At 36.3% G+C, this 25,950-nt stretch overlaps 1 protein-coding gene across 2 annotated transcripts; it reads right to left on the reverse strand.

Annotated features, from left to right (window-relative positions):
* Nucleotides 1-269: 269 nt before the first annotated feature.
* hat1 (histone acetyltransferase 1) lies at nt 270-24,040 on the reverse strand. Of its 2 annotated transcripts, none has more exons than XM_026218642.1 (11): nt 23,922-24,040; nt 23,166-23,237; nt 21,998-22,073; nt 21,740-21,860; nt 15,785-15,964; nt 15,357-15,478; nt 11,122-11,226; nt 9,697-9,803; nt 6,435-6,586; nt 4,862-4,978; nt 270-726 (listed from the first exon to the last, which is right to left on the reverse strand). In XM_026218642.1, the coding sequence occupies exons 1-11, from the start codon at nt 23,926-23,928 to the stop codon at nt 559-561; spliced, it is 1,227 nt and encodes a 408-aa protein (XP_026074427.1). In that variant the 5' UTR covers nt 23,929-24,040; the 3' UTR covers nt 270-558. The 2 variants fall into 2 exon arrangements, with proteins under 2 accessions (XP_026074427.1, XP_026074428.1); XM_026218643.1 differs by having other exon boundaries at nt 4,858-4,978.
* Nucleotides 24,041-25,950: the final 1,910 nt, after the last annotated feature.

Here is a 25,950-nt window from a genome sequence, read left to right on the forward strand (position 1 = left end):
TAAAAAAAAAACGGAGCTTTTATTTCTAATTAAAAAACAATCTTATGTGACAATGATTATCTTTACCGTCGATTTTAATCAACTTAATGCATCCTTTCTGAGTCAAAGTATTTATTTAATAAATCTTACCCCAAACTTTTAAACAGCTTTGTGGCTTCAAACACGTTTTATGCTAGTTTTAAACACTATAATATCAAACAGTGCAGAGCTACAGTCTGATAAGTAAAATTAAGATGTTTTTATTTTAGATACATTGCCAGAGACGTACATTTGAGCAATATACAAAACATTTTATTTGTTTTTCCAAAGGAAGTGCTTCAAAATCTACATTTTTTACATTTCATGGAAAATGTTTGATGGAAAAAACATCAACTCAAAAATCTTCAGAGTTCAATGCACTCTTCTCTCATTATGTGAATAATGCCCATCATCTGTGTATCACACAAGTAACAAATGCAGATGTGTCAGGTTTAAACCCTTATTAACGCAGGATACAATAGAACAGTATGCGTGAGTGTGTGAGTGTCTCTCCAGGACTGTCCAGAAGTCTCTGTGTGTTCACGCCTGCGCCAGTCGCTCCAGGACTCTGCGATACTCCGCCAGCACGTCCTGGTAGCTTTTCTCCAGCTCCTCGTGTTGCAGACTCGTGTCCATCTGGCTGATGTGGGACGCCAACTCCTCTGGCCTCAAACACTTCTGCATCTTAGTCAGATCACGCTGGTTTTTCTACACGAAAGCGTTGGGAGAAAATACACAGGTGTCAGTACGGCGAAGGAGAAAAATAAGATGCAAAGCAGCTCACCCGATCCCATCCAAAACCTGCCATAGAACAGAAACCCCAGGGCACATGTGATTACATCACAGCTAAACTTCATGCATAAAAACACAGCGAGAGAAATAAAAGAGCAGTGAACAAAAATTGAGTGTATAGTTGTTGAGAAGCTTTGGCACTGAACCAAGACTGACGAAACATGAATTCAATACACACACACACACACACACACTTAAGAGATATTAATGTTCAAAGTGAATATAAGCAGGCGAAATATCAGATCTGTACATTACAGTGTCAATGCAACCTATATCAATAATATTTATTGATGTTGTGAGACCTATAAGCAAGTGTGTATTGAAATGTAGGGCAAAGTTCATCATTAATGAAATCACCTCCTACATTCCTGACTGCATACACACACAGACGAGATGTTGTGAAGACAACACATTCTGAGCAAAGAGATCTCAAGAAGAAGAGGGGGGAGGGGGGGTGTCTGCAGATCCTGCTCTATTTCCCTTCCAGCCTCATGTTTTTCACTCTTTCTTTGGCTCGGTCTCTTTCGTCTGGTGTGTATGCGGTTATTCTGCTGCCAGAGCTCTCGGTCCTGGACAGTGTCATGATGAGAGCAGTTCTGATCCAACACATTACCACTGCTCACATCACATCAACCCACATCTTCTGCAACATATCAACTAATATCACCATAACCTCCGAGGAGAATCGAGACGCATGCAGCTAAATCAAGTTAAAATATAAAGAAATAAGATGAAAAGATAAAGACCACTGCACAAAGTCTCTGGCAACAAAATTTTGCAAAAATCTTCCAAAAGTTCCACAACCCATCTAACATTCATTCTACTGTGGAACTCAAAAAGAGAAATTCGGCAGAATGTTCACGCTGCTCTTTTACATAAAATGAACACAAACAGTAACTAAAACATATTAAGCTCCAAAAAGGGTGGTACAATAATAACAATGAAAAGCCATAAAATAATTCCATAAGTACTATATATCAAGATTTCTGAAGACATGATAGTTTTGTGTGAGAAAGAATCGTGATCATTTTGAGCTCCACAGTAGAAAGAATGGTGTAAAATGCTATTCACTAAAATACTGCTCTATAATATATCACTTTTATCATGGGGGTCATGACAGCTGCTAGACACAACATGTTTTCACTATAGAAAAAGAGTAACTAGTAGATTTTTTTGCAAATATCTCCTTTTGTGTACCACAGAAGAAAGAAATTCAAATGTGAAAAAAATAAAATAAATTAAGGATGATATATCATAAATAAATAAATTAAAAAAAGTCACAGTTCAACATGCTTTTTTCAGAATTGAATTGATGAATCGTAAGTTTAAATTGAAATTAAATAAGTGTGTGTGTTTGTGTATATACAGTATTGTTCAAAATAATAGCAGTACAATGTGACTAACCAGAATAATCAAGGTTTTTAGTATATTTTTTATTGCTACGTGGCAAACAAGTTACCAGTAGGTTCAGTAGATTGTCAGAAAACAAACAAGACCCAGCATTCATGATATGCACGCTCTTAAGGCTGTGCAATTGGGCAATTAGTTGAAAGGGGTGTGTTCAAAAAAATAGCAGTGTCTACCTTTGACTTGACTGTCTGGGATTTAGCAATCCTGTGAATCACTAAACTAATATTTAGTTGTATGACCACAGTTTTTTAAAACTGCTTGACATCCGTGTGGCATGGAGTCAACCAACTTGTGGCACCTCTCAGCTGTTATTCCACTCCATGATTCTTTAACAACATTCCACAATTCATTCACATTTCTTGGTTTTGCTTCAGAAACAGCATTTTTGATATCACCCCACAAGTTCTCAATTGGATTAAGGTCTGGAGATTGGGCTGGCCACTCCATAACATTAATTTTGTTGGTTTGGAACCAAGACTTTGCCCGTTTACTAGTGTGTTTTGGGTCATTGTCTTGTTGAAACAACCATTTCAAGGGCATGTCCTCTTCAGCATAGGGCAACATGACCTCTTCAAGTATTTTAACATATGCAAACTGATCCATGATCCCTGGTATGCGATAAATAGGCCCAACACCATAGTAGGAGAAATATGCCCATATCATGATGCTTGCACCTCCATGCTTCACTGTCTTCACTGTGTACTGTGGCTTGAATTCAGAGTTTGGGGGTCGTCTCACAAACTGCCTGTGGCCCTTGGACCCAAAAAGAACAATTTTACTCTCATCAGTCCACAAAATGTTCCTCCATTTCTCTTTAGGCCAGTTGATGTGTTCTTTGGCAAATTGTAACCTCTTCTGCACATGCCTTTTTTTTAACAGAGGGACTTTGCGGGGGATTCTTGAAAATAGATTAGCTTCACACAGACGTCTTCTAACTGTCACAGTACTTACAGGTAACTCCAGACTGTCTTTGATCATCCTGGAGGTGATCATTGGCTGAGCCTTTGCCATTCTGGTTATTCTTCTATCCATTTTGATGGTTGTCTTCCGTTTTCTTCCACGTCTCTCTGGTTTTGCTCTCCATTTTAAGGCATTGGAGATCATTTTAGCTGAACAGCCTATCATTTTTTGCACCTCTTTATAGGTTTTCCCCTCTCTTATCAACTTTTTAATCAAAGTACGCTGTTCTTCTGAACAATGTCTTGAACGACCCATTTTCCTCAGCTTTCAAATGCATGTTCAACAAGTGTTGGCTTCATCCTTAAATAGGGGCCACCTGATTCACACCTGTTTCTTCACAAAATTGATGACCTCAGTGATTGAATGCCACACTGCTATTTTTTTGAACACACCCCTTTCAACTAATTCAACTAATTGCCCAATTGCACAGCCTTAAGAGCGTGCATATCATGAATGCTGGGTCTCATTTGTTTTCTGAGAATCTACTGAACCTACTGGTAACTTGTTTGCCACGTAGCAATAAAAAAATATACGAAAAACCTTGATTATTCTGGTTAGTCACATTGTACTGCTATTATTTTGAACAATACTGTATATATATATATATATATATATCACAGCAAGATACGTTTTGTAACATTATAAATATCTTTCCTGAAACTTTTGATCAATAGAATTTTGAATCTTGATTAAATTAATTTACTTGGAATGGTAGTGTATTTCTTGAAATATATTGGCCAATAGAATAATACATAGATTTAATTTCTCCCATAATCACTGCAGAAGCTGTGTGGGTTTACGGATAACTGAAGACATTAAAATACAGCGTCAAACTGCTTAAAATTCTAACTAACATATACACAAGCCTGCAGAAAGATAAGTATCGAGGTCAAAAGAATTTAGTGACACTGCACAGCTCCAGTCCTGAGACACAGAACTGCTGCATGTCTTCATGCAGGGAGAGCGGATTAGAGCGAGTCCGTCCGTGCGCAGGTGACTGGGTGATGCATTCTTCCTGCTAAATGGCTCCGCTTAAATCAGATGCAAATCTGTACTAATGACACTTGTTGTGAATGGAGCTCGTGGTGTGGATGTGAAGACTGCGGCTGCCGCCCGGTGTGAGCCATTATACCCTCAAACAAACCCAGAGCAAGGCCTCGGGTCCCTCTCGCTCTTTACACCGCGTGAGAGGATCACACAGGAAACTGTGCAAACTATTCAAGCCACTCAATGAATAAATGATACCAGACAAAGCCTGCAGAATATCGGAACATCAGCATTGAAAGAGTTTTGTTTCTGTTCATTTTTATACAGCACATTTAAACAGGGCTAGAAATGTGCAGCTCTCTTTGAAGTCCAGAAACGCTTCATTTCACATGTTGTAGTTTGGAGAATGTTATACAAGCAGGCTCATCTTGGCAGTCGCTGCCAGGGTTTGTTTTGGCAAGACTTCACTTGTTTTGTTGTTCCTTGAAATCCCTGTTCAGCACACGAAGCTCAGGCTCTGCGCTTTATGACTGACTAATCATTGCATGGGAGTTGTAGCAGTTACGCCTAATGGGTAATGAACTCCTTGTACTGAGTCCGATTGCAGTCATTCTGCTTCTTAAAAGCAGTCAGTCACTGTAGACAAACAGGGACGGACCTACAGCTAACATGAGCAGATAAAACACACACTTACTCTGTAGGGTCCATAGAGTCTTTTTTTCACCTCCAATCGAAATTCTCTGGCTTTCTCTTCATCGCTCATGTCTGTGTTTCTGAGACGCAGGATTTCATAAACACGGCGTGCATGTTTCTGAAAGTTAGGAAGGAGACAAGAGACATACTGTAAAGCTTTGTTTCTTTTAACACATTCTAGCTTTTTTTAACCTAATGTTTGGGGACAGCATCTGTGGCATCTTGAGAAGAATATGTGAGGTTCAGATTTTCTTGCAATTGGATTCTTTAGTTAAATAATATTTTGTTCAAATTGTGTACATTGTCAATATAATACTATAGAGGTGGAACTGCTTTCAGTTGAAAGTCTGATTATGTATTACCAATGTAATTCCTGTGAGTAGAGTCCAGGAAGAACATCATTGCAAAATAAACACAGATTATATGATAATGACCAGCTGGATGTGCAATATTCATTCAATCACACTGTATTCCCAAACAAATAAAGCATGGACATGAAATGCTGAATTGGTTTTAAATGATTTTGTGAAAATAAAGAGAGCACAGAGAAACGAGCGACAAGATCTTGCACAGCTATATAGGAAATCTGCAAAAACAGTTATATTCTGAATCTGTAATGACTCCGAGAGGTCCACCATACCTCACGCAGTTCCCACTAGGGTAGCAAGGAGAGCCAAGCATTTTTGCCTGGCCATGCCACAGGCATCACCCTGAGATAATCACTCACAAACAACATGAACAGAGGGGATTGTGGGGCATAAAAGGGGATGCTGGGTTATAATTGGAGCAGCTAAAGAGTGGCCGGAGCAGCGAAAGAGAGAGGAGTCCCACAGGGGTCACTGTTAGGACCACTCCCACTCACTACCTGCTAATGGCCAGTGGCCTCCAGATCAAACCGATGTTCACTCCTACCTTTTGGGTAGCACTACAAGTTGGAAAGCCATTAGGACAAAGCCATTACCTCTATATATATAAATGCACAAACTCTTTGTAGGATTAACTGTACAATCACTTGGCTTTTTTTTAATCAACAGTTTACAGCTACAGGAACGCTTCAAAGAAATATGGCAAAAATAGGGCTGGGTAAAAGAGCAGATTACATTTTTTTTAAATACAGTTTCTTGTCGTTTGATGTTTTCTTGAAGTAGGTCTTAAATAACTTAAAAAAAAAATTGGCAAGCTTTTGTTAGTAAGCGTATTCAAAATACAAAAGTTAAAAAAAAAGTATAGTTTCCCAATAAAGAATAATATTCAACATATGTGGTATGATAATGATAATTCAACTGATATGCATCAATATAACCATGTAAAATGAACGGTGCTTCACATATATTTTTTTAATTTTAAACATTTCAAAGCATATTTAATTCCACGCAGGAACTGTTGCGAACATTTTCAGTGATGATCACATAGCATTGACTTGACTAAATACAAACAGTTCAAAAGAACTGATTCATTCAAATTAGTCCTATTACAATCTCATTCTCAACTGCTCTCGAATATCTTTTCTTGACTATTGCTATAAATAAAAAGGCAGAAATAATAAAGCAAGTAAACCTGCAAGGGGATGCTACCTTGTTGATCTTGAGTTTCTCTCTGGCCTCAGATACCATCTCTTCCCTGAAGCCCTGAGAGAGTTTCTCACTGGAGAAGGACGGCAGAGTCAAGCACATCTTCACCAGCACAAAATCTCTCAGCTTCACATAGTTTTCAGATGGGTCTTCCGCTGCGGGGCAAACAATCACAAAAAACCAACTCATGAGAGTCTTGAAAGTTTTCAAATTGCTAAAATACAGTTTGAAGATACTGACGCCAGACAAACAAAACCTTCAAGAAAACCCTCATTACTTATGCTGAATGCATCATTAGTGAGAAATAAGCTAGACACGTGTTTACCCTGGTAATCAGGGGAAACAAAGCCTTACTAAAATAATAGTAGTTAGTCCCTGACCGAAGAGACAGACAGAGGAGAAAAGATCTAGATTCTGGAGCATCAGTGAATGTTTGAACCTTTTTTTAATAGTTGTGCTTAAGTCCCTAAATTGTCCTCAGTGTGAAAAGATGGATCTCAAAATCTTACAGTCATTGCAGGAAAGGGTTCAAATATGCGAAAGAAGCTGGAAAACTGAAGAATCAGGATTTTTCTGAAGAACAGTTCTCAGTTTAACTGTTCAGAATAAACAAGAGACTCATGAACATCATCCAGGTAACAACTCACAGTATTAAGAACCAAGGGTTCACTTCACAAACTTTTGAATGGGGTTATTTTAATGATTTTAACTTTATTTTTTCTTGTGGACTACATGTAAACATTTATGAAAAATACCTTACTCAGGACAGTACTAAATAAAAAACAGAATGCATTATGATCTCTCTTATTCACATTTTCGCAGATTCTTCAAGGGGTTCCCAAACGTCCAGGTGCCACTGTATGCTTTAAAAGAGTCTAATATCTTCAGTAGCAAAAATATCAATAGAATAGCAAAGTTTGATTTATTTAATTGGACTTTGAACAAATCGATTTAAAATGCTGACAATTTTGATTTGTGTTATAAAAAAAAATTATGGAAGAGTCCATATGGCATTTGAGTTATGTGCCAGTGGTTTTCAACTGGTTTTGCCATGGGACTCACATTTTCCCACTGTCATCAAGTCGCGATCCACTTTTTTAGGATATATATATATATATATATATATATATATATATATATATATATATATATATATATATATATATATATATATATATATATATATATATATGATAAAAAAAATAGGAAATTCAAAAAAATTGTTGATGCAGGTACCAACTCCTTTACTTAACATACACACAATTGTAAAAATATGACTAACATTGATGAATAAACAGCCTATAAAAGGTGAGGCTATTAAACAGTCCCAAACTAGTTTTTGCTAATACAGTTAAGTTGGTATAAGCCACCACAGTTATTTAAACATATACAAAATAGCACAAAGTGAAAATAGCATGGCATTTTTGGGTTATGGAAACAGCAGTTACCCTGGTGAATACACAATAATAATATGAACGGTTAATGAAACATGGAAACTTTTCCTGAATAGAATGAATATCATAGCTTCATACAAATCCTTCCCAGCCTACACCCAAAGTAACAGTTATATGATTGATTGGTACTTGACTTATTTCACACATTGCATGCTCATAGTTTCTTTTGCGCTTTAATGAAATGATGCACAGCGCAACTGAAGAGTGGCTTGACGGACACAGTATAACAACTGACAGCACAAAGCTTGTTTTTCTGAGGTGAGAGACTTTTAATTTTGTAGCAAGTTCTGAAAATAGTGATAGAATAATGACACTGACATTGAGCCTGACAACATCTCATCTGACTGCAGATACTAAATCAAGACAGCGCGTTTTTCTCCGGCACGCTTTACTTAAACTGCATCTGACATCGGTCTCAACAGCTTCACACACGTCTTTCAAAATCACCGTCTCGCATCAGAAAAACATTCAGAATGACAGTTTTTGATGTTGACGATGTTTCTTTGTCTGTACACCTCAGGACCCACTCAGAACATCCTTGAGACACACTTTTGTGTCGCGACCCACCAGTTGAGAAACACTTATATTCAGTAAAAAATATATGCAGGTAAATACTGCTGCTTATTACCATGTTATATTAGTGTATGACTGAGTGAAATTTTTAAATATTATGTGTGTACTTTTAGTGCAAAAATCTGGTTTATTATTATTATTTACTACATGTCAACAAACAAGATTGTTCTACTTCTTGAATTACACACTTTTGAGGGTGGGATGGGGGATAATTTCACAGCTAGCTAGCTAATTAAATAAGTTTCATAGAGAGACAAACAGAAATGGTAAAATAGTGAGTGCTGGGTAGATTTGGTAGAGTGTGGTCACCCCCACTCACACACACAGACACACACACACACACAGTCTCTCTCTCTCTCTCTCTCTCTCTGAATAATTGTGTCTTTGTTGAGGGGGTGAGTGAGCGGCAGCATGTGGCCAGCACATTTCAGCAGCAAACTGCCGGCAATTAACATCACATCCCTTCACCTCCCAAAACTGAAGGCAGAGCAACTCAAAGGCAACTACTGCCTTACCAAAGGAAATTCTCAACACTTCCCGTTCACAGACAGAATATCATTAGAATGGATGTGTGATCATACAGGGTGGCTTTCTGAACACACGCTCTAAAGACACAAGGCTTTGATAATTATTATTAATTTTATTCAAGTAAAACCATTTGAAAAGGATTTCCAAGATCAATATAATAATCCAAAGTAAAGCCAAATTATAATCAACTGTACTGGAACTGACAAGTTGTCAACTTTGGCTGTATTAACGCATGTAAAAGTTGGTCAACCAAACGTTTTTGTGTTTCCTTTACCATGTCAGCCGTTTAATATTGCAGAATCTTAAAGTAGGATAAGTACCCTAATGCAAAGTGAAGGCCAACTTTACATCACCCCAGCTATGCTACTACAATGGTCAATAATAATCCAGTGAGCTGTGCAATAATGTACATTAGACATATTGTATATTTAAATTATGTTGGGACCAAAAACTAATTTGATACATGCTACTATATATCTATACTGTGTAATTTATTTGTCCTACAGGGGTAGCAGCGTGTGGGACAGGTTACAAGCCAAATGATAATACTTACTTAGTACTAACGGTTTGGTTAAAATCTTTAACCTTTAATTATGAGAAACAGTAATATTGATCCTGACCAACATTACCTCTAAGAAAACTTGAAACTAAAATAAACTGCTCAAAATATGACTCAAAACGTTTAATGGAGGCCTCGTGTGGACTCATACCTGTGATGTCCTGTACTTTAGCAGAAGTGCAGTAGTATCGGTGGACTGTCTCTAAGAGCTGAGCCCCGTGTCCTTCTCCCTGGAATGGTGGCAAGACCAGCATCTGGCTACACACACACACACACACACACACACACAATACAAAAGCTTTAGTGATGCTACATTGAACATCAGGTGGCACACATCACCATAACAAAATTGTTAATCAAACAAAAGTAACAAAAATGTCTTAAATTTATTGAGCCAGAAGAACTGAACCTCAGAGGCTGATATTTATATGGTCAAAAGTACAATTCTGACAGTTTTTAAGGTAAGTCAATGAGATCTTTATAACTGTATAACAGACTACTTACATAAAATTATATATCTTAGTAATTGTTTAAATGCTTAGTTTTATGAAAAAAGCTCCTTAGTTTTTTTTTGTTGTTGTTCTTTTATTATGGGGGTTAAACATATAATAAAATGCAATCCAATGATTATTGAGAGATAATCATCAAACCCCAAAAGCCTGATGTCTCATATGTGATGTGTGATTTTTCTAAACAATTAGATTTGGATAATAAAGTAACCCTAAGTTGCTTCAGTCCAGTAAGTGCTCAAGTTAAAATATTTCTAACAGTATACAAGTTATTCTTACATTCTCTGCGTATAAATCAGGAAAGATTTCACAACTAAAAGACACATGAACCACAAGCTGAAGGGAGAAGTTCATAGACTTGAGAACAGAAGTATAAACCATCAATCAGACGAGAACAGTTTTCCTCAGCAATGTTCTGATTATGTAGATAATTGAGAGGCCTTAGAAATTAGTGAACCAAATATAAAAAGTTAGCCTTTACAGGGAAGATATGAAATGATTATTTAGTGCGATATGACTAAACCATGCTAAATATTATATTATATTTGTCATGCCGCAAAAAAAAGTGTGACTAGATGCATGACTCCTTTCAAAAGATGAAATGCATATTATTGACTTTTTCTTCTGGACACGATTACGTGCTAAATTGCCATTTATTCTCTATTTGGGTTGCGACTCACCATTTAAGAATCACTAATACAGATGGTCACACTTTCATTCGCCTCATTTTAGATGCTGAAAATATTCTCGGATACAGTAAGCAATGATATCATCAGTCTCTGAGAGGTTATATCTGTTCATTCGGCAGTGAGCAACGTAATGAAACGTTCCTACGTCTTGCCAATCAGTACATTAGACTCATTTTCGTTTTTTTTTTTTTCGTGGGTCTTGTGATACCTAGAGAGGGGCTGGCACACAAGAGACGCAAGACGGTAATTTGGGAGTTTTAGGGACAAGGGAGAGAGAGAGAGAGAGAGAGAGAGAGAGAGAGAGAGAGATGTGTACTTTTCTTTTCCTTTTTCAGCAGAATAAAGCAAATAGTGGGCACGTGCTTCCTTAGTAATTACCTGACACGTGGTCTGGTTTTGTCTGGGTATACGTAGTAATTATACACTGTCATGTAGCCAACCGTCGCATACAGGGTCTCTCCATCCTTATTGTACTTCTCAAATCTGAAAGAAAGACAGAAAGATAGAGAGAGATGACAAAGGCGGGCAGGTCAATCGTAGGCACGCTCCCGTGCACCGGACCCCCCCCCCGACCCGACCCGAGGGCCAGTGGCCCATCGCTGCACCTGCTGGAGACACTGAATGCATTATGCACTTAATTGGTGCACTGCAACTTAGAGCAGAGAGGCAGGCATCTAGCCTCTTCACATCACTCCAGTCCATTTGCCCATTGTCTGTTTTAATAGGTGCCAAAGCAAAGAAAACAGAGGCAGAGTCCCCCTCTCTACCACTGGAGACTTCATTCAGTGTTTCAAAGGACAACAACATTTCAATTCAGCCTCTTGGCCTGACTCAAGAAAGAAACAAGAGGCAAAGAAACCAGACAAACAACACAAAGGGAATAACTATTTGCCTCAATGCAGGAGAAAAGATAATTAAAGCAGCCTGATAATTTGTCCCACAGGCCCCACAAAGGCAGGAGAGATGTAACTGGGCTTGTTCGGATGCTTTACACCTGTGTGTGTGTGTGTGTGTGTGTGTGTGATAGAGAGACTTAGGAAAGCACTTTTTAGAAAGTTACGGTTCACTATTTATTGTCACTACCTTCTTATCGGCACTCGCTGGCTTTGTGAGAGCACTTGATTTTCGATTTTTTCACTCAAGTTTTTGCCAACAAGTCACATTTATTCAAAGGTGGAAATTAATATCTAGAAATATCCGAGAGCCTCTTTATTTAGCATTCCTCTGTCAGTGGTTGTCATTTGGTTTTTCTCCTGGAGTCAGGTTTTACATTCATATCAAGTGGTAAAAAAATGTGCTTAAAAATACAGAACTTTATTAGTTTTAACAAACAATATGCAAAAAGTATGTCAGTATCAAGCAATAGGCTAAACAGGGATGTAACAATTAACCGCGAGCCTGTTGAAAATCGATTCAATTGTGACGATTCAAATCGGTTGAGATGTTAAACAAATCACTATTCAGTTAGGCGTAGGAGTTTATATGAATGTATGTCTGAGGGGAACTTACTGTCTTTAGAAGAGTTTAGATGGTATTTAATATTTTCATCTTGTCTCTGTATGAAGTATACTAAAGTTCATAAGTGCAGCACAGCTTTGTTTACAGCGGTAACCAAGGAAACGCTTTAAGCTCCACCTGCTGGCAGAGAGTGGATCCGCGTCTGATGTTTCTGTTTCATCCAGATACTTTTAATGAATATTTTCCCAAAACTGAAGTCAAATCATTCTGTTTTTGCTTCAAATTTCTAAATCATAGTCTAATCTAGATTTTGATAAACTGCTCATGTTGGATCACGATTTAATTTAGATTTCGATAAATTGCTAATGATGGATCACAATTAAAATACAGAGGTTGCCTCTAATTTTAAATGGAAAGAGCCTTATTTTGTTTATATGAAGTGATTTATTTTATTTTTGTTACTTATTTGATGCCATTATTAAAAGGAGGAGATCCCTCTAATTTGAATAATTATCGTCCTATTTCTAAATTACCGGTTTTAGCATAAGTCTATAGTAATCTATAGTAAATGATCAAATGAAAGAATACCTTTCTAGTCTAAATATTTTAAACGCATTTCAGTCAGGATTTAGAGCGGGCCATAGTACGATAACAGCTACTACACTTGTTACTAATGATTTAATCACCGCTCTCGATGAGAAACAGCATTGTGCGGTCTTGTTTGTTGATTTGACAAAAGCATTTGACTTAGTGGATCATGGCTTACTGTTGCAGAGGCTTATAAGTATAGGCCATAGTAACTCGGCCTTGAGTTGGTTTCAAAATTATTTATTTGATCGAATGCAATGTGTTGCTATAGATAATTATGTTTCATCCATGTTAACAGTTGAGAAGGGTGTCCCACAAGGTTCTTTACTGGTGCCACTTCTTTTTTCTATTTTTATAAATGAATTAGGGCAGGGACCTAAAAAGTTACATTTTTATGCGGATGATACAATAATTTATTCAGCTGCAGCCTCTCTTTCACAAACTATTGAAATTTACAGGATTATTTTAATACTTTTCAGCATCATTTACTCCAATTGAAATAAATTTTAAATGCGAACAAAACTAAGTACATTGTTTTTTCACGTAGTCGTTCCATGATCACTGCTCCGTCTATTCTTACTGTTGATGACGTGCATATAGAGAGAGTAACAAACTACAAATATCTGGGAATATGGATAGACGAGAAGTTGCCATTTGATGTTCATATTGATTACTTAGTAAAAATATTGGGCTTTCTCTTTCGGCAAAAATATGTTTTTCCTTTGGAGCTAGAGAGAAAATTATTCACAGTACTTTTTTTTACCCATTTTAGATTATGGTGATATTATTTATATGCATGCTTCTATATATTTATTAACAATATTAGATTGCCTTTATCATGCTGCGTTGCGTTTTATAACAAATGCTTGTTCACATACACATCATTGTTTGCTATATAACCATGTAGGGCTGGACATCCTTAAATCAAAGAATGAAATCACATATATTAGTATTTACAGTATTTTACAGTATTTACATACATTGTTGGGTATGCTGCCAAATTACATTACTAGGCTTTTATGCCTGTATAAAAAGAACTATAGCACTAGATCATTGATTGGCATTAAATTAAATGTACCTAGGATACACTCAGAACATGGAAAATCAGCTTTCTTCTACTCTGCTCCTTGAATGTGGAATGAATTTCAAATTATTGCTCAACTAGAAAGAATTCCTTCTTTGAATGTGTTTAAAAATATATTGTGATGTAAAATGAATGAAGTGTGTGCCTGTTTTAATTAATTTGGTGACATTTGCTTAATGTTTTTGTATTTACCTTGTCTGTTTAGAATTTGTTTTGTGTGTTTTGTAATTATGTGAAACTTTAATACGGCCATCTTGGCCAGGACTCCCTGGAAGAAGAGATTTCTTTTAATCTCACTGGGACCTTCCGGGAAAAATAAAGGTTAAAAAAATAATAATAATAATAAACATTTGGACAGATGGAGTTTGTTGATACTGATTTCATTTTAATAATAATAACAACAACCATAATGTCTTATTATTCTAATTTAATGTATTGATCACATGTAAGAATTCAACGTAAACGTAGACATCTACATTTAATCTTTTTAAAGTTAAAAAGTGTAACCACAATAAATTTAAGGCAAATATTAAAACTATACTGATTAAAGTAATACCTGATAGAGCACTGATTAGACTGCTTCAGAATAAATTACATTTGTGCAAAAAAAAAAAAAAAAAAAAAAAAAAAAAAAAAAAAACTTTTCTTCCCCGGACAAGTAACTTTTTTACTCTGACAAGTGAATGATTGATTTACTTGTCTGAAGGACAAGTTCATGCAATAGCTTAATGTCAAGCCCTATATTAGCAATGTTATTGCTGTGAGTTTCATCCTCTTTAATACTATTTTTTGTAATGTTGTTATTGTTTGTCTTTCCTTATTGTTACTTTGCACTTAAAATGGTTTGAGAAGGATAGAAATGTCCTCACTGAGTGAGTTTAGTCTTTTTCAAATTTTGTGTCTGCAATGTAGCTATATTGTTTGATGTTTTTCATTGATACAGTCTTATTTCATTTCTAGTGTTTTTTTTTGTTTTTTTTTACATTAAATATTTTACCTAGTAGTGATATTGCTGTGAATTTCCTGATTTTCAGTATTTGTTTTCTAAATTTATAAGTATTAAGTAACTATGCTTTAAAATCATAAGATGTGATTTTTTTTTCCAGTGTTACTAGGAAACTTTAACACAAAGGTAAATTAGTGTTCATCAATCAGATTACGTTACCAAAAATTTGTAATTTAAGAGATTATATTACTGATCACAATTTTTTTCATGTAATCTGTAATCAGTAACTGTAATCTACCCAGCTGTGTATGTATAAACTGTTCTGTTAATAAATGTGTTATTTGACACTTGTTATACTTTTAGCGGTTGGGTTACTGTTCTAGAGAGACTTTTTAAGAGTTGGTGTCGTGCCTAGTCTTTACAAATGTTCTTAAACTGAGAAATTAAGGATTATTTTCAGTGTGAATGTGACAAATATAAGAATCCTTTAATGCTGATACAGACTAAATCTGAATCTGGTCTGGTTTAGACACTCACACGAGGAAGAAATCCCAGCGATCGTCATCCACGTCGATGTAACTGGCGGTCTCAATGAACCACATGAGAAACGTCTGCAAGCGCTCGTGGTACTCCCTGAACCCTGGACATGAGACCTCCACCTGAAACGATGAACAGCAGACCAACTCCATAATGTGTTCACAAGCAAATGTGCTAGAACAAAACTCTACGGACACCTTGGCAAATGAATTGCCATTGGCTAGTAATTTTTTTTGTTTGTTTGTTTACTCGCCAGACTAAACAGGATAACATGTTTGAATGCATATTAGTAATTTTAACTGAGCATTTTGACTGGACTGGTGGTGGTGCTTTTTTTTTTTTTTATAAATAAAACAAGTACAAGTAGGCACACCATAAGCGACATGGTATACAGTTATAAACATGTCGTGCTGCGGGATACTCTGTACCTTGTGTATCTGGTAGGTGAGATCCTCTCCCGCCTCCACATTGTGCACTTTGTAGGTGTGCAGCAGGCTGCCCAAGGGTTTGAAGTTGGCCTCTTTCTCCAGGAGAGAGATGAAGTCATCTGTGTTACAGCAGAACCCAGCAGGAATGATCTCTCGGACCTTCCCCTCCACATCATCTGGCTGAGAGCAAACAGAGAAAGAGCGAGCTGCCTTTGAATGACGACCAACATTTGAAACGAGAGAACAGCATTTATGTGACGTCTGTTTCACACTGCAAGCGTGAGCGTTACTAAAGCATCACAGCAGAGGCTCCAAAGCTACATGTTTCTTTACAAAGACGGCTACAAATTAGTGTTTAGACATTGGTCAGTTATAAACTTGAATGTTTTGAAGTCTTGTAAGTTATAACATGAGAATTTGCTTGAGGGAAATCTGCTCCTATCACGTTGTTTCTGTCATACTCAAATATAGATTGTGCTGTTTATACTATTATTATAATATATATTTTTTAATTATTACATACTTGTATCATAGGCTCCAAATTTGTTGTTGTAATAAAGTTATAGCTCAGTGTCCATAATATTCATATCAATTTCTATAAGCTGTCGCTATGCTTTAGGTAAATTACTTGTGATAAGCTCCACTTTTTTAGCTGATCGGGAGAAGAGGGAATTATTTGTTGGATTTTAACTACTCGTTAAGGTAAGTAAGAATCTTAAAATGTATTTATGTAGAGCTGAAAAAAAGGCTATATGCGTTTCTAACCAAACGTGATTTAAATAGCATTTTTTTTGTAACTGAAGACATGGAGCAATATAATTATTTTTCTATTTTAGCTGTTAAGTGAGAATATTAAGTCATTTTGGCACGCTGAAAAAAATACACACTGCTCATGTTTTTAAACGCATAACTTTTGCTACGGTTACGCCTATCATTTAAATGAAAATGAAAATGATGGTGTAACTGCCCATGTGATCTTTGTATCATAGGATTGACGACCATGTAACCATATCATGTCTCTGTCGAGTTTGTCACTGTATTTTGTTCTGACTCCCAATCGACATTTTCGGCCGCCTTGTACTCATTAGTTACTTTGAGTAACAATTCCACTAGAGTCCTGCACGGGTTTGGGTACCCGCAGGTGACCCGCAAATTTGGCTGAAACGGCTGAAAAATATCCAACTGTGTCGGATACGGGTGTGGGTCGGACACAGGGGAAACACGGGTCTGAACACGGGTTCAAAACAGTCACGTGCAAACGTAAAAATAGGCCTACGTTCCACTTTTAAAAAATCACAACCGTGCCAACGGCTGCATGAGTCATTAGTTAACAGACTTTAAAGATCAGCCAGCTGTTTTTATTATTTTTTTTCCTGTGTGTGTGTATATATATATATATATATATATATATATACATATATACACACACACACAGATTCTGAATTAAAATGTGTTTGATTTAAGCCTATTTCAAAATTTGTGTCATAAAATTATATCGCGCATACAGCTCAACTAACGCGATCGTTATAAAGGTGTTTAAACAACAATACACTTCCACTTGCATGTATTTGACAATCAGAATATCAGATATTTCATGCCATAACTAACACATTTGTGAATATGGGCCTAATCTAGTCTATCCAGGGTTTTTTTTTTAATTGCATCTGAAAATGTGCAGCTCATTCACATGCGCACTCTGGGGCAGATCCGCCTCACGCGATGCTCAGCTGTGAAAGATTTTAAAATGGGTGCGCTCGACTTGAAGCACAACCTCAGACAGTGGTATGATTCACTCTTGTTTGTTCTGTTTTCTTTCAGGATCAAAAATACAACAAATGAAAGCGTTCATCTGTATTTCTGACTGATGAGAACTATGCATATACATTCATAAATCAGTCAATTTTGTATTTTATTATGAGATATTTTATTCTAATGTGATCAGTGACTCAAGCACTGATGGACCAAAGAGCACGTATTTTGACATTTGCAGTAAAAACGTGAAATATAAATTCTCAGAAAATGCATTTAATACCAATATATTGAAACATCTGTTTATATACTCCATTAATAAAGGAGTTCAGACATTGGAAAAATATCAGTCCACATGCGTTTTATATTTAATATGAGGGAAATGCATGCATGCGTGACAAAAAAATATTTAACTTTTAGGTAGCAAAATATTTTTTTGTAATTGTCAATTACACTAAGGTTATTACATTGTCTGCTATATATTTGCTTCTTATTTATTAAATACGGGCAATTGATTGATAAAACATTGATCAAAATTAAGAAAATGTATAAAAACCGAATATATTTTAAAAAGACTTTTCCATAAATAACTTCTGTATGACCTGGCAAAAAAATTCGAAAAAAGTGTGTCTAATGTGATTGGCTTAACTGATTTGATTGCGGGTGCGGGTCGGGTGCGGATTTTAATTAGTGCTGCTGTCGGAAAACGGGTCGGTTGCGGTTTTAAGCACTGCGGGTATGGGGCAGGTGCGGATTTACAAAATCGGACCCGTGCAGCTCTCTGAATTCCACCTCATCATCGGTCCACACAAAGACGTCCTTAATTTTCCTTAGACTTCTTGTGTACACTTTTACGCACATGCCCAGCGTGCACGAATGGTCACATAACACGTTTTTGGTTATGTAATGTAGATGGAGATTGTTTCTGAAAAACAATGAAAAAAACAATGTATATGAGGAAATAAAAATTTTTATTAAGATTTCTTATGCCCTCCAAGGCTGCATTTATTTTAATAAAAAATACAGTGAAACTCTTATATTGTGAAATTTTATTACAATTCAAACAACCAATTTCGAGATTAATATATTTTAAAATGTAAAGTGTTCCTGTGATGATTGACACTCCTAATGGAGATAGATAGTGTGTCAATGGTCCATTTGAGAGATAGGTGGCAGTAATGCACTTATAAGTCTGCAATCCCCCGTAAAGCAAGAAGAAGAAGCCTAAGGCGCCTGCTGCTGAGATCATGCTCAGGACAGTTCGGACATTGCGGTAAAATACAATATAAAGTCTGTTCAGCTTCTTGCACAGACCGATTGTTTTGTGTCTTTACACATCAATGTATCGTCACGAACAACAGAGTTTAATTTTTGTTGACTCTCAAAGCCATGATTCCAATTGACTTCCATTATATGACTGACCGACTGCAACGGTTTTGAGTTAAAAATCTTCGTTTGAGTTCTACTGAAGAAACAAAGTAACCTAAATCTTGGATTAGGTAAGCAGATAAACATCACATTCTCATTTTTGGGTGCTATCTCTTTAAATATGACTTCAGAAGTTAGCATATGGATTACTTGAAACTTCATCTGTGTCTTTTGTCCTTTTAGGCGCTGAACAGCCACTGGTCACGGTCAGATTTAACTGCATGGCTTGAACATTCATACATAGAATGAGGGTTAGAGAATGATGGCAGAATATAGTGCTGAACTATCCATTTAAAGCCAAAGATCAATGCACGAGACAGAATGTTGCATCTCTAACATGCATTAGGTAACATGCATTCATCTTCATCTAAAGCAGGTTTCAAGCTTCCTACCACAGAGCGCGAACGGTTAACTCAGCTGTGTCTAGTGTACAGTGAAAGCAGCTGAATTTAATCATATAAACTGAAGTGGCACATTTATGAGTTATGCGTCTATTCCCCCGGCGCTCGGCCTTACATACAAACACAAAAGAGCCCTAACAGAGTAATTCCCTTTTGTTCTGTCATTAAGCTATACTTCAGCTGTGATTGGCACGGCGCAAAAAGGAATTAAATGAAAAAAAAATACATATTTTTGAAGCACAAAAAGGAGACCCATTAGGCAATTAGCAATGTCAGCTGAGGAGTTTCCAGCCCCCCTCTTCCTGTACGTCCTCTGAAAGACCACTTAATTGAATACATTTACTACTTATCTTAAACCATGAATATCAGATGAAGTTCCCCCCACCGTAATGTGTCCCAGGTTCTCACCGGGCAATAAAATTCAATGAATTGATCTCGACTTAACAAAAAAATAAAAGCCCGGACATGTATAATAGGCTCCTGTGTTCGGAGGCTGGTGAGTGAACTCAATCAAACGAGTTTGCCCTGTCCATTCACAGGCTCCGGGGGGGACAATAGTGTCGCCCCCCTCCTTCACCCTCTCTGGGATATTTTACCCAGCAGAATGCGCACCCATGTTTGCATTGTATCCATTTCCAGCAGGGCTGACATGAGAACACTTTGTATTAAGTTGCTAAGCAGGGCCCTTTGGCCGCGTGATGGGCTGCGCTTGTGTCGCAGGACTCTTCATTCACAACAGCCACAAAACACACGACAAAAGGCTAATGCAACACGCCGCTAATTCCTGCTCATTCAGACATCAGCTAATATCAGAAGGGGATCAGTGCACCTGCAGCTCAGTAACACTCACTATTGTCCCACTGCATTATGGAAGCACACCGAAAATACTAAAAACAGACCGTTTCTCAGGCAAACTGCTCAATTGCAAATATAAAAGCCTGGCATTGTGGCGTTCCTGTATTAACTAACTGCGCTTAAGACTCTTCAGAGCTTTGAGAACGTGTCTTCTTTATAAAATGGGGTTCAACAACAGCACTGAATCCAATTATGCAGAAAAAAAAACTTTTAATCAAAGACATCTTCATCTAAGAGGGGAAGAAAGATGAAAAAGAACCCAATATGAGCAACGGTGAAGCGCTTAAAATCAACACAATAAACATCTTAAGTGGCTATCATTAAAGGTGGAAGACCACTAAACGTGGTCACGTGGTGACAGCACACAATATATAATTAGGACCGCTAAAACAGTTCAGGTCAGACTTTTTTGGATCTGTCTACAATTTCAAACAATTTCTGTCTATGTATTACCTCCACCGGGTGCATTCTCGCTCAAACTCACGTATCAGGACTAGATATAAGGACTGCCTGAAGGCACAAGGTGAGCGAAAAAGATGCTATGGATTGTTTGAGGAACTAAATTGAGCTCGTTTACTTTTTTGTGCATGGATGAAGAAATACAGATAAAATTACAGCAAAATGCGCGTAAACATTAGAGAAAGAAAAGGCATGTGTATCAGTATATTAAATCCGTGCTTCATTCTTAAAGTGAAAGCAAACTAATAATAAATCTAATGCTGTCAACAACAAAAAAATTCAAGTGGTCACTGATCCTGACTAAAGCTTTGTAACGTCAAACATTATTAATCTAGATTTAATTTATTCAGTGAAGACTGTGAAGTTATTTTACATTTATTACATTTCTGTAGCGTACCTTACAATGTATTTTAGACTGAGCTGAAAAATCAGAAAAGCACTGTTTACTGAACTTGTGTCTTTGTTGTACCGTATTTATTTTCTGCTATTGCTTGTAATTTGGTTATCTGTAAAAAAAAATTTTTTTTAAAAATAAAAAAAGTTTTGCACCGAGCCCATAGAAGCTAGTCAGAATTGTTTTTCCAACTGTTTATTTACACAATGAAAAAAAATTAAGATAAATGTTTGTCTATATTTTGAGTAGTAAAATGTAGATGGTTGTTTAAAATAGATATATAATATAAAAATATCAATATATTGATCGATATACTCCTACATCGAATCGTAATCGTATCATATAATTTTTTTAGGTATTGGAAAATATAATATCGCTGGTAATGAGAATTGATATCATATCGTATAGTATCGTATCGTGACAAACCATCCGGTTTACACCCCTAGTTTGCTGTCTGCATGGACTGGCTCCTAGTCCTATGTGTGCTGTAAAGAAACAACTGATGTGTGACGTATAACTGATCCTATAGTCAGCTCTGACAGCGTTCCTCTCTGTGATGACACTAAAGACCTTCTGCTCTACGTCTGTGCAGACTCTGTGATGTGAATGTATGTTTTCACTGGACTGTGTGCATCAGGTGAACATGATCAGTGAGATGATATGACACACCTCCACACAGTCAAAGGTGTCTTTGACCCTGGCCGTGTACTTGACTTTGAACAGGGTGCTCAGGGTCCCTGCGCTGTAGTACAGCTGGATCTCCAGACCTTTGTATCCAAACGCCACTTCACTGTGCAAACACAAAACACAGGGATCGAAGCAATGGATCAAAACAGCGGTGCCAAGAAACACACATACACGATTACATGTCATGTAAATATAAACATGTATAAGAGTATATTATATGCAGTGGTGTGTGATACATACTCATCTCCAAACAGCTGATGAGTGTACTCAGGGTGAAATGTTGTGCTTTCATCATCTATATCCTCTGGAAAACGCACTGCATCAGACAAATGAACGGTTTTATATATAATTGAAGGTGGATATTACATATTAGATCAAATAGGAGTTTGTTCAAAGAGTGCATAAATAACTTTTTTTCGCTATTGGTCAACACTATCTATTCACAACCGATGTGACGTCGCCAGAAAACAGAAGCAAATTCTGATGAAGAAGAGTTAACTTTTGATGAAACACTATTTAAAAGTCTCTTTTTTAGGATTTGGAATAACCATAGACAGTAAAAGAAATGGACACAGCAACCCCATTGGAACTCAATTGAGACAAATGAAGCCCAGTTTTAGCGTTTTTTAGCACTTCCGTTTCTGACGCGCAGACTCAAACGAAGCTTGACGACGTCAGCAACCTGTCTGCCAGATGTAAATCTTCTAGTAGCTGTGCGTGCAAACTGCCATCGTTAATCTTGCAGAGACGGCGAGCTTGAGCGGGGAGTTCTTTGTCGTGAGTGAGCAGGAGTAAGTATTCTGATTAATTATTTTGTATAGTATTTTAAAATGTAACGCCAGTACGACATATTAAGTTAATTGCCTGCGAGCTTCTCCACCTGTCTGTACGGTAATGCGACAGAGAGCCGAGTGGTTATGACGCAATCGTTAGCCTATTTTTTACAAAAACTGTTTATACGGGGCCATAATGTAACATAGAAGGTAATGGAGCCCTTTATACATTGTCGTGTATCTTTAGAAATAAATAATGGACAAACAGAGTCTTTAAACGCCTCAGATGTAAAGTTATTCGCTGTCAAAGTGACGCCAAAATGAATGGGAGTCAATGGGAATGCTAACGCAAGTGAAGTTCTGCTAAAAGATGGCAGCCCCCACCCGACTTCAACTTCCGGTCGAGTTCCTTGCCCCTTGGGAATAACATCCATTGATGAATCATTCATTACTAAGTCCAGAAATGTGCAATCAATGAAATCTAACCCTAAAAAACTGTGTTAAATTCATGCTGAATTATAACAATGCATTCTAAAAAAACAACAAAAAAAAAACATATAATACAGATTATTTAAAAAACATTTAAGTTAGCTTTATAAATCATTTTTCTTCTCTAGTGATGATAAACGATTTACCTAATTTCAGACAAACAGCTTCATTAGTGTCACATTTAAACTCTGCCAGTTTCTTCTCCATGTCATTCACAGCTGTGGGAAACACAGAGAAACATGTCAATCATAACAGAACAACAAGAGCATTTCTGTCACTTACACAATGAAAATAACTTACTACAGTAATACACAATACAATAACACTGTGCTGAACATCAGACTTTCTTCCATTGCTATTTGTCCCTTTTCAAATCATGCTGGAGAACATGATCATCAGGGTTTGAGTGCTTTAAATTACTAACTTAAAATTAAATAAATGCTATAAAATGCTAAATAGAACAATCTGCATTACTGGTATTATGCTTGAGGTGTATGCATGTCTATAACCATCTAATCGTGAACATATCCATCTTTCTACACAAATTGTCTATTGATCATATGCATGTAAGTTTCTTTGAAGTGATCTCATATTTTGAAGCACGAGCTGATGCTCGCTACACTGCACACAGAGAATTAACTTGCTCAACATGTTTTATCTGTGTGGTGTGTGCGCTCGAGTGTGTTAGTAAGTTAAATCTGCTATAAAAGACGAAGAGAGCACAGTGTAAACACACGTGTGCTGATGATTAGCATGTAGCCGCAGCTAAAGCTGTGTTTATGTGATCGTCTGCTCGCAGACAGCAGCGCTCGAGCTCTGACTGCACACAAACACACGCGCTTTACATCAGCAGCTGCACGAATAAAACACAACCGCTATTATTGAGGGGTTTTCACACTCACCCGCCATTTCTGCACGTCTTCTCTTCTCAACCCGCCAAATGCCGAAACTACTTCCTGTTTACCCACGTGCTTCCGCTCACTCTCGCCATTGGAGAAACTCTCGGGACGCGCAGGGGACGCGCCGCTGCTCCCTGAACGATACCCGGATGAGACAGCAGCTACATGTTTATAAATGTCTCTTCGTGTAAAAACAGACTTAATGTAAGGAACATTTTCCTTTCAGTTGTAAACACAGGTGATACCATCTCAAATAAATTGCATCAAGTTTCAACATTTTCACGTGATCATAAACTGTCCTTAAGCTGCCATGCTAATTAATTTATCAATAAAAACAAGCCTGTTTTATTTATTTATTTATTTTATTTTGCCGGACCATTTCGAGGTTTGCGGGACTGTAACCCCTGCTGAGAAATAAAAACACTCAAAATCAGACTAAACTGGTTGGTACTGTAGCTGGTTTAAAGCTAAGACATAGACTGGTTTAAGACAGAGACTGTATAAAAACAGGTTTTAGATGGTCTCCAGTTCAAACCAGCCTACCAGTTAAATTATGACTTAAATCAGAATAAACTAAATGTATTGCACTATAATCAATAAAAAAATACTTTATCATCTTAATAATATATTATTATTTGTCGTTTACATAATGAGAAATAGAGAAGGGTTAAATTTAATTTCTACAATGAATATTCAAAATAAAGTTCAAGTATATTTTTAAGTATACTTTATTTAGCAAGTATAAATATATCAGTGTTCTAGTAGTATACTTGTAGGTGTACTCTTTCAATATTCCTTGGGACTAAATTGGCCCACTTTCTAGTAAATAAAAGTATACTTTTAAAGGATACTTTAAGTATGACAGTAGCAAACTGTGAGTACACAACTAGTTTCCCTTACGAAAGGAAAATATATTTACCAATATATTTCTTAAAATATATTGTGATATATTGTAATATATTATTTTCCCTTTTTATTTTCTAATATTTAATATATTTGAATACATTTAATAATATATTGATGATACATATATTATATAATATATCGCAAAATATGCAAATGATTGCCTCTTTTAATATATTGCAATATATTGGAAAAATATAAATATATATAAGAATATATGCCTAATATATTACATGATATTTTCCAATATATTGCAATATATTTTTGTTTCATAAGGGATTACCTCTATGTTTGTGGTTTGTACTGCAGTTAAACTAAAAGTGAACTTATAGGTACACTGAGAGTTTACTAATTAAACACTTTGTACACTTTGAAGTATAGTCCCAGTAAACTACTAGTTTAGTAGGTTTATACTGCAAGTATACTCATAACTTTTCTTTAAGTGAACTTTACATCATACTTAAAGTATACTACTATGTCCCTGTTTAGATTTTAATGTGTATATATTTTGTTTTTTATATATATATATATATATATATATATATATATATATATATATATATATGAAGATACAAAACATCCAAAGACAGAACAGAGTCTCTGCTTGTAAACAAAAACATTTTATTCAAGCTTCATGCATGATTTTTTTAAACACTTTAATGTGTTAAAAAATAAAGAAATAACATTGTGAACAAAAAGCTGAAAAAAGACTATGAACTGGATTCAGAATGATAATCAAAATGTAGATGGAGTCGATCAACATCCCAAAGCTTGATTGTAATTATTACCTCTTCATCTGTCATTTTATTCCATAACATTACAGTTTTGTGTCAGATGATCCTTAGATTACATGTGTTAGAATCTGTTGTTTCTTTTTTCTTCTTCACTTTTTTTTTTTTTTTTTTTGTGAAAATTCTGTGGAGAAGATGAGTACTAGCGCCCTCTACTGTATAATAATGAAAACACATTTTCTTGTAAGTAGAAGTCAAATATACTTAAATGTCATTTTAAAGGGGGGTGAAATGCTATTTCATGCATACTGAGTTTTTTTACACTGTTAAAGAGTTGGATTCCCATGCTAAACATGGACAAAGTTTCAAAAATTAAGTTGTACGTTTGAAGGAGTATT

The sequence above is a fragment of the Carassius auratus genome, chromosome 34, assembly GCF_003368295.1.
Source record: "Carassius auratus strain Wakin chromosome 34, ASM336829v1, whole genome shotgun sequence".
Taxonomy (NCBI): domain Eukaryota; kingdom Metazoa; phylum Chordata; class Actinopteri; order Cypriniformes; family Cyprinidae; genus Carassius; species Carassius auratus.

Bases quoted from the DNA above. Each gene is read 5' to 3' on its own strand.
- hat1 (XM_026218642.1), bottom strand. The intron at 15,965-21,739 runs GTGTGTCATATC...GTTTGCTCTCAG, and splicing joins ACACCTTTGACTGTGTGGAG to CCAGATGATGTGGAGGGGAA. The intron at 11,227-15,356 runs GTGAGTGTCTAA...TCTTTCTTTCAG, and splicing joins CGCTGGGATTTCTTCCTCGT to ATTTGAGAAGTACAATAAGG.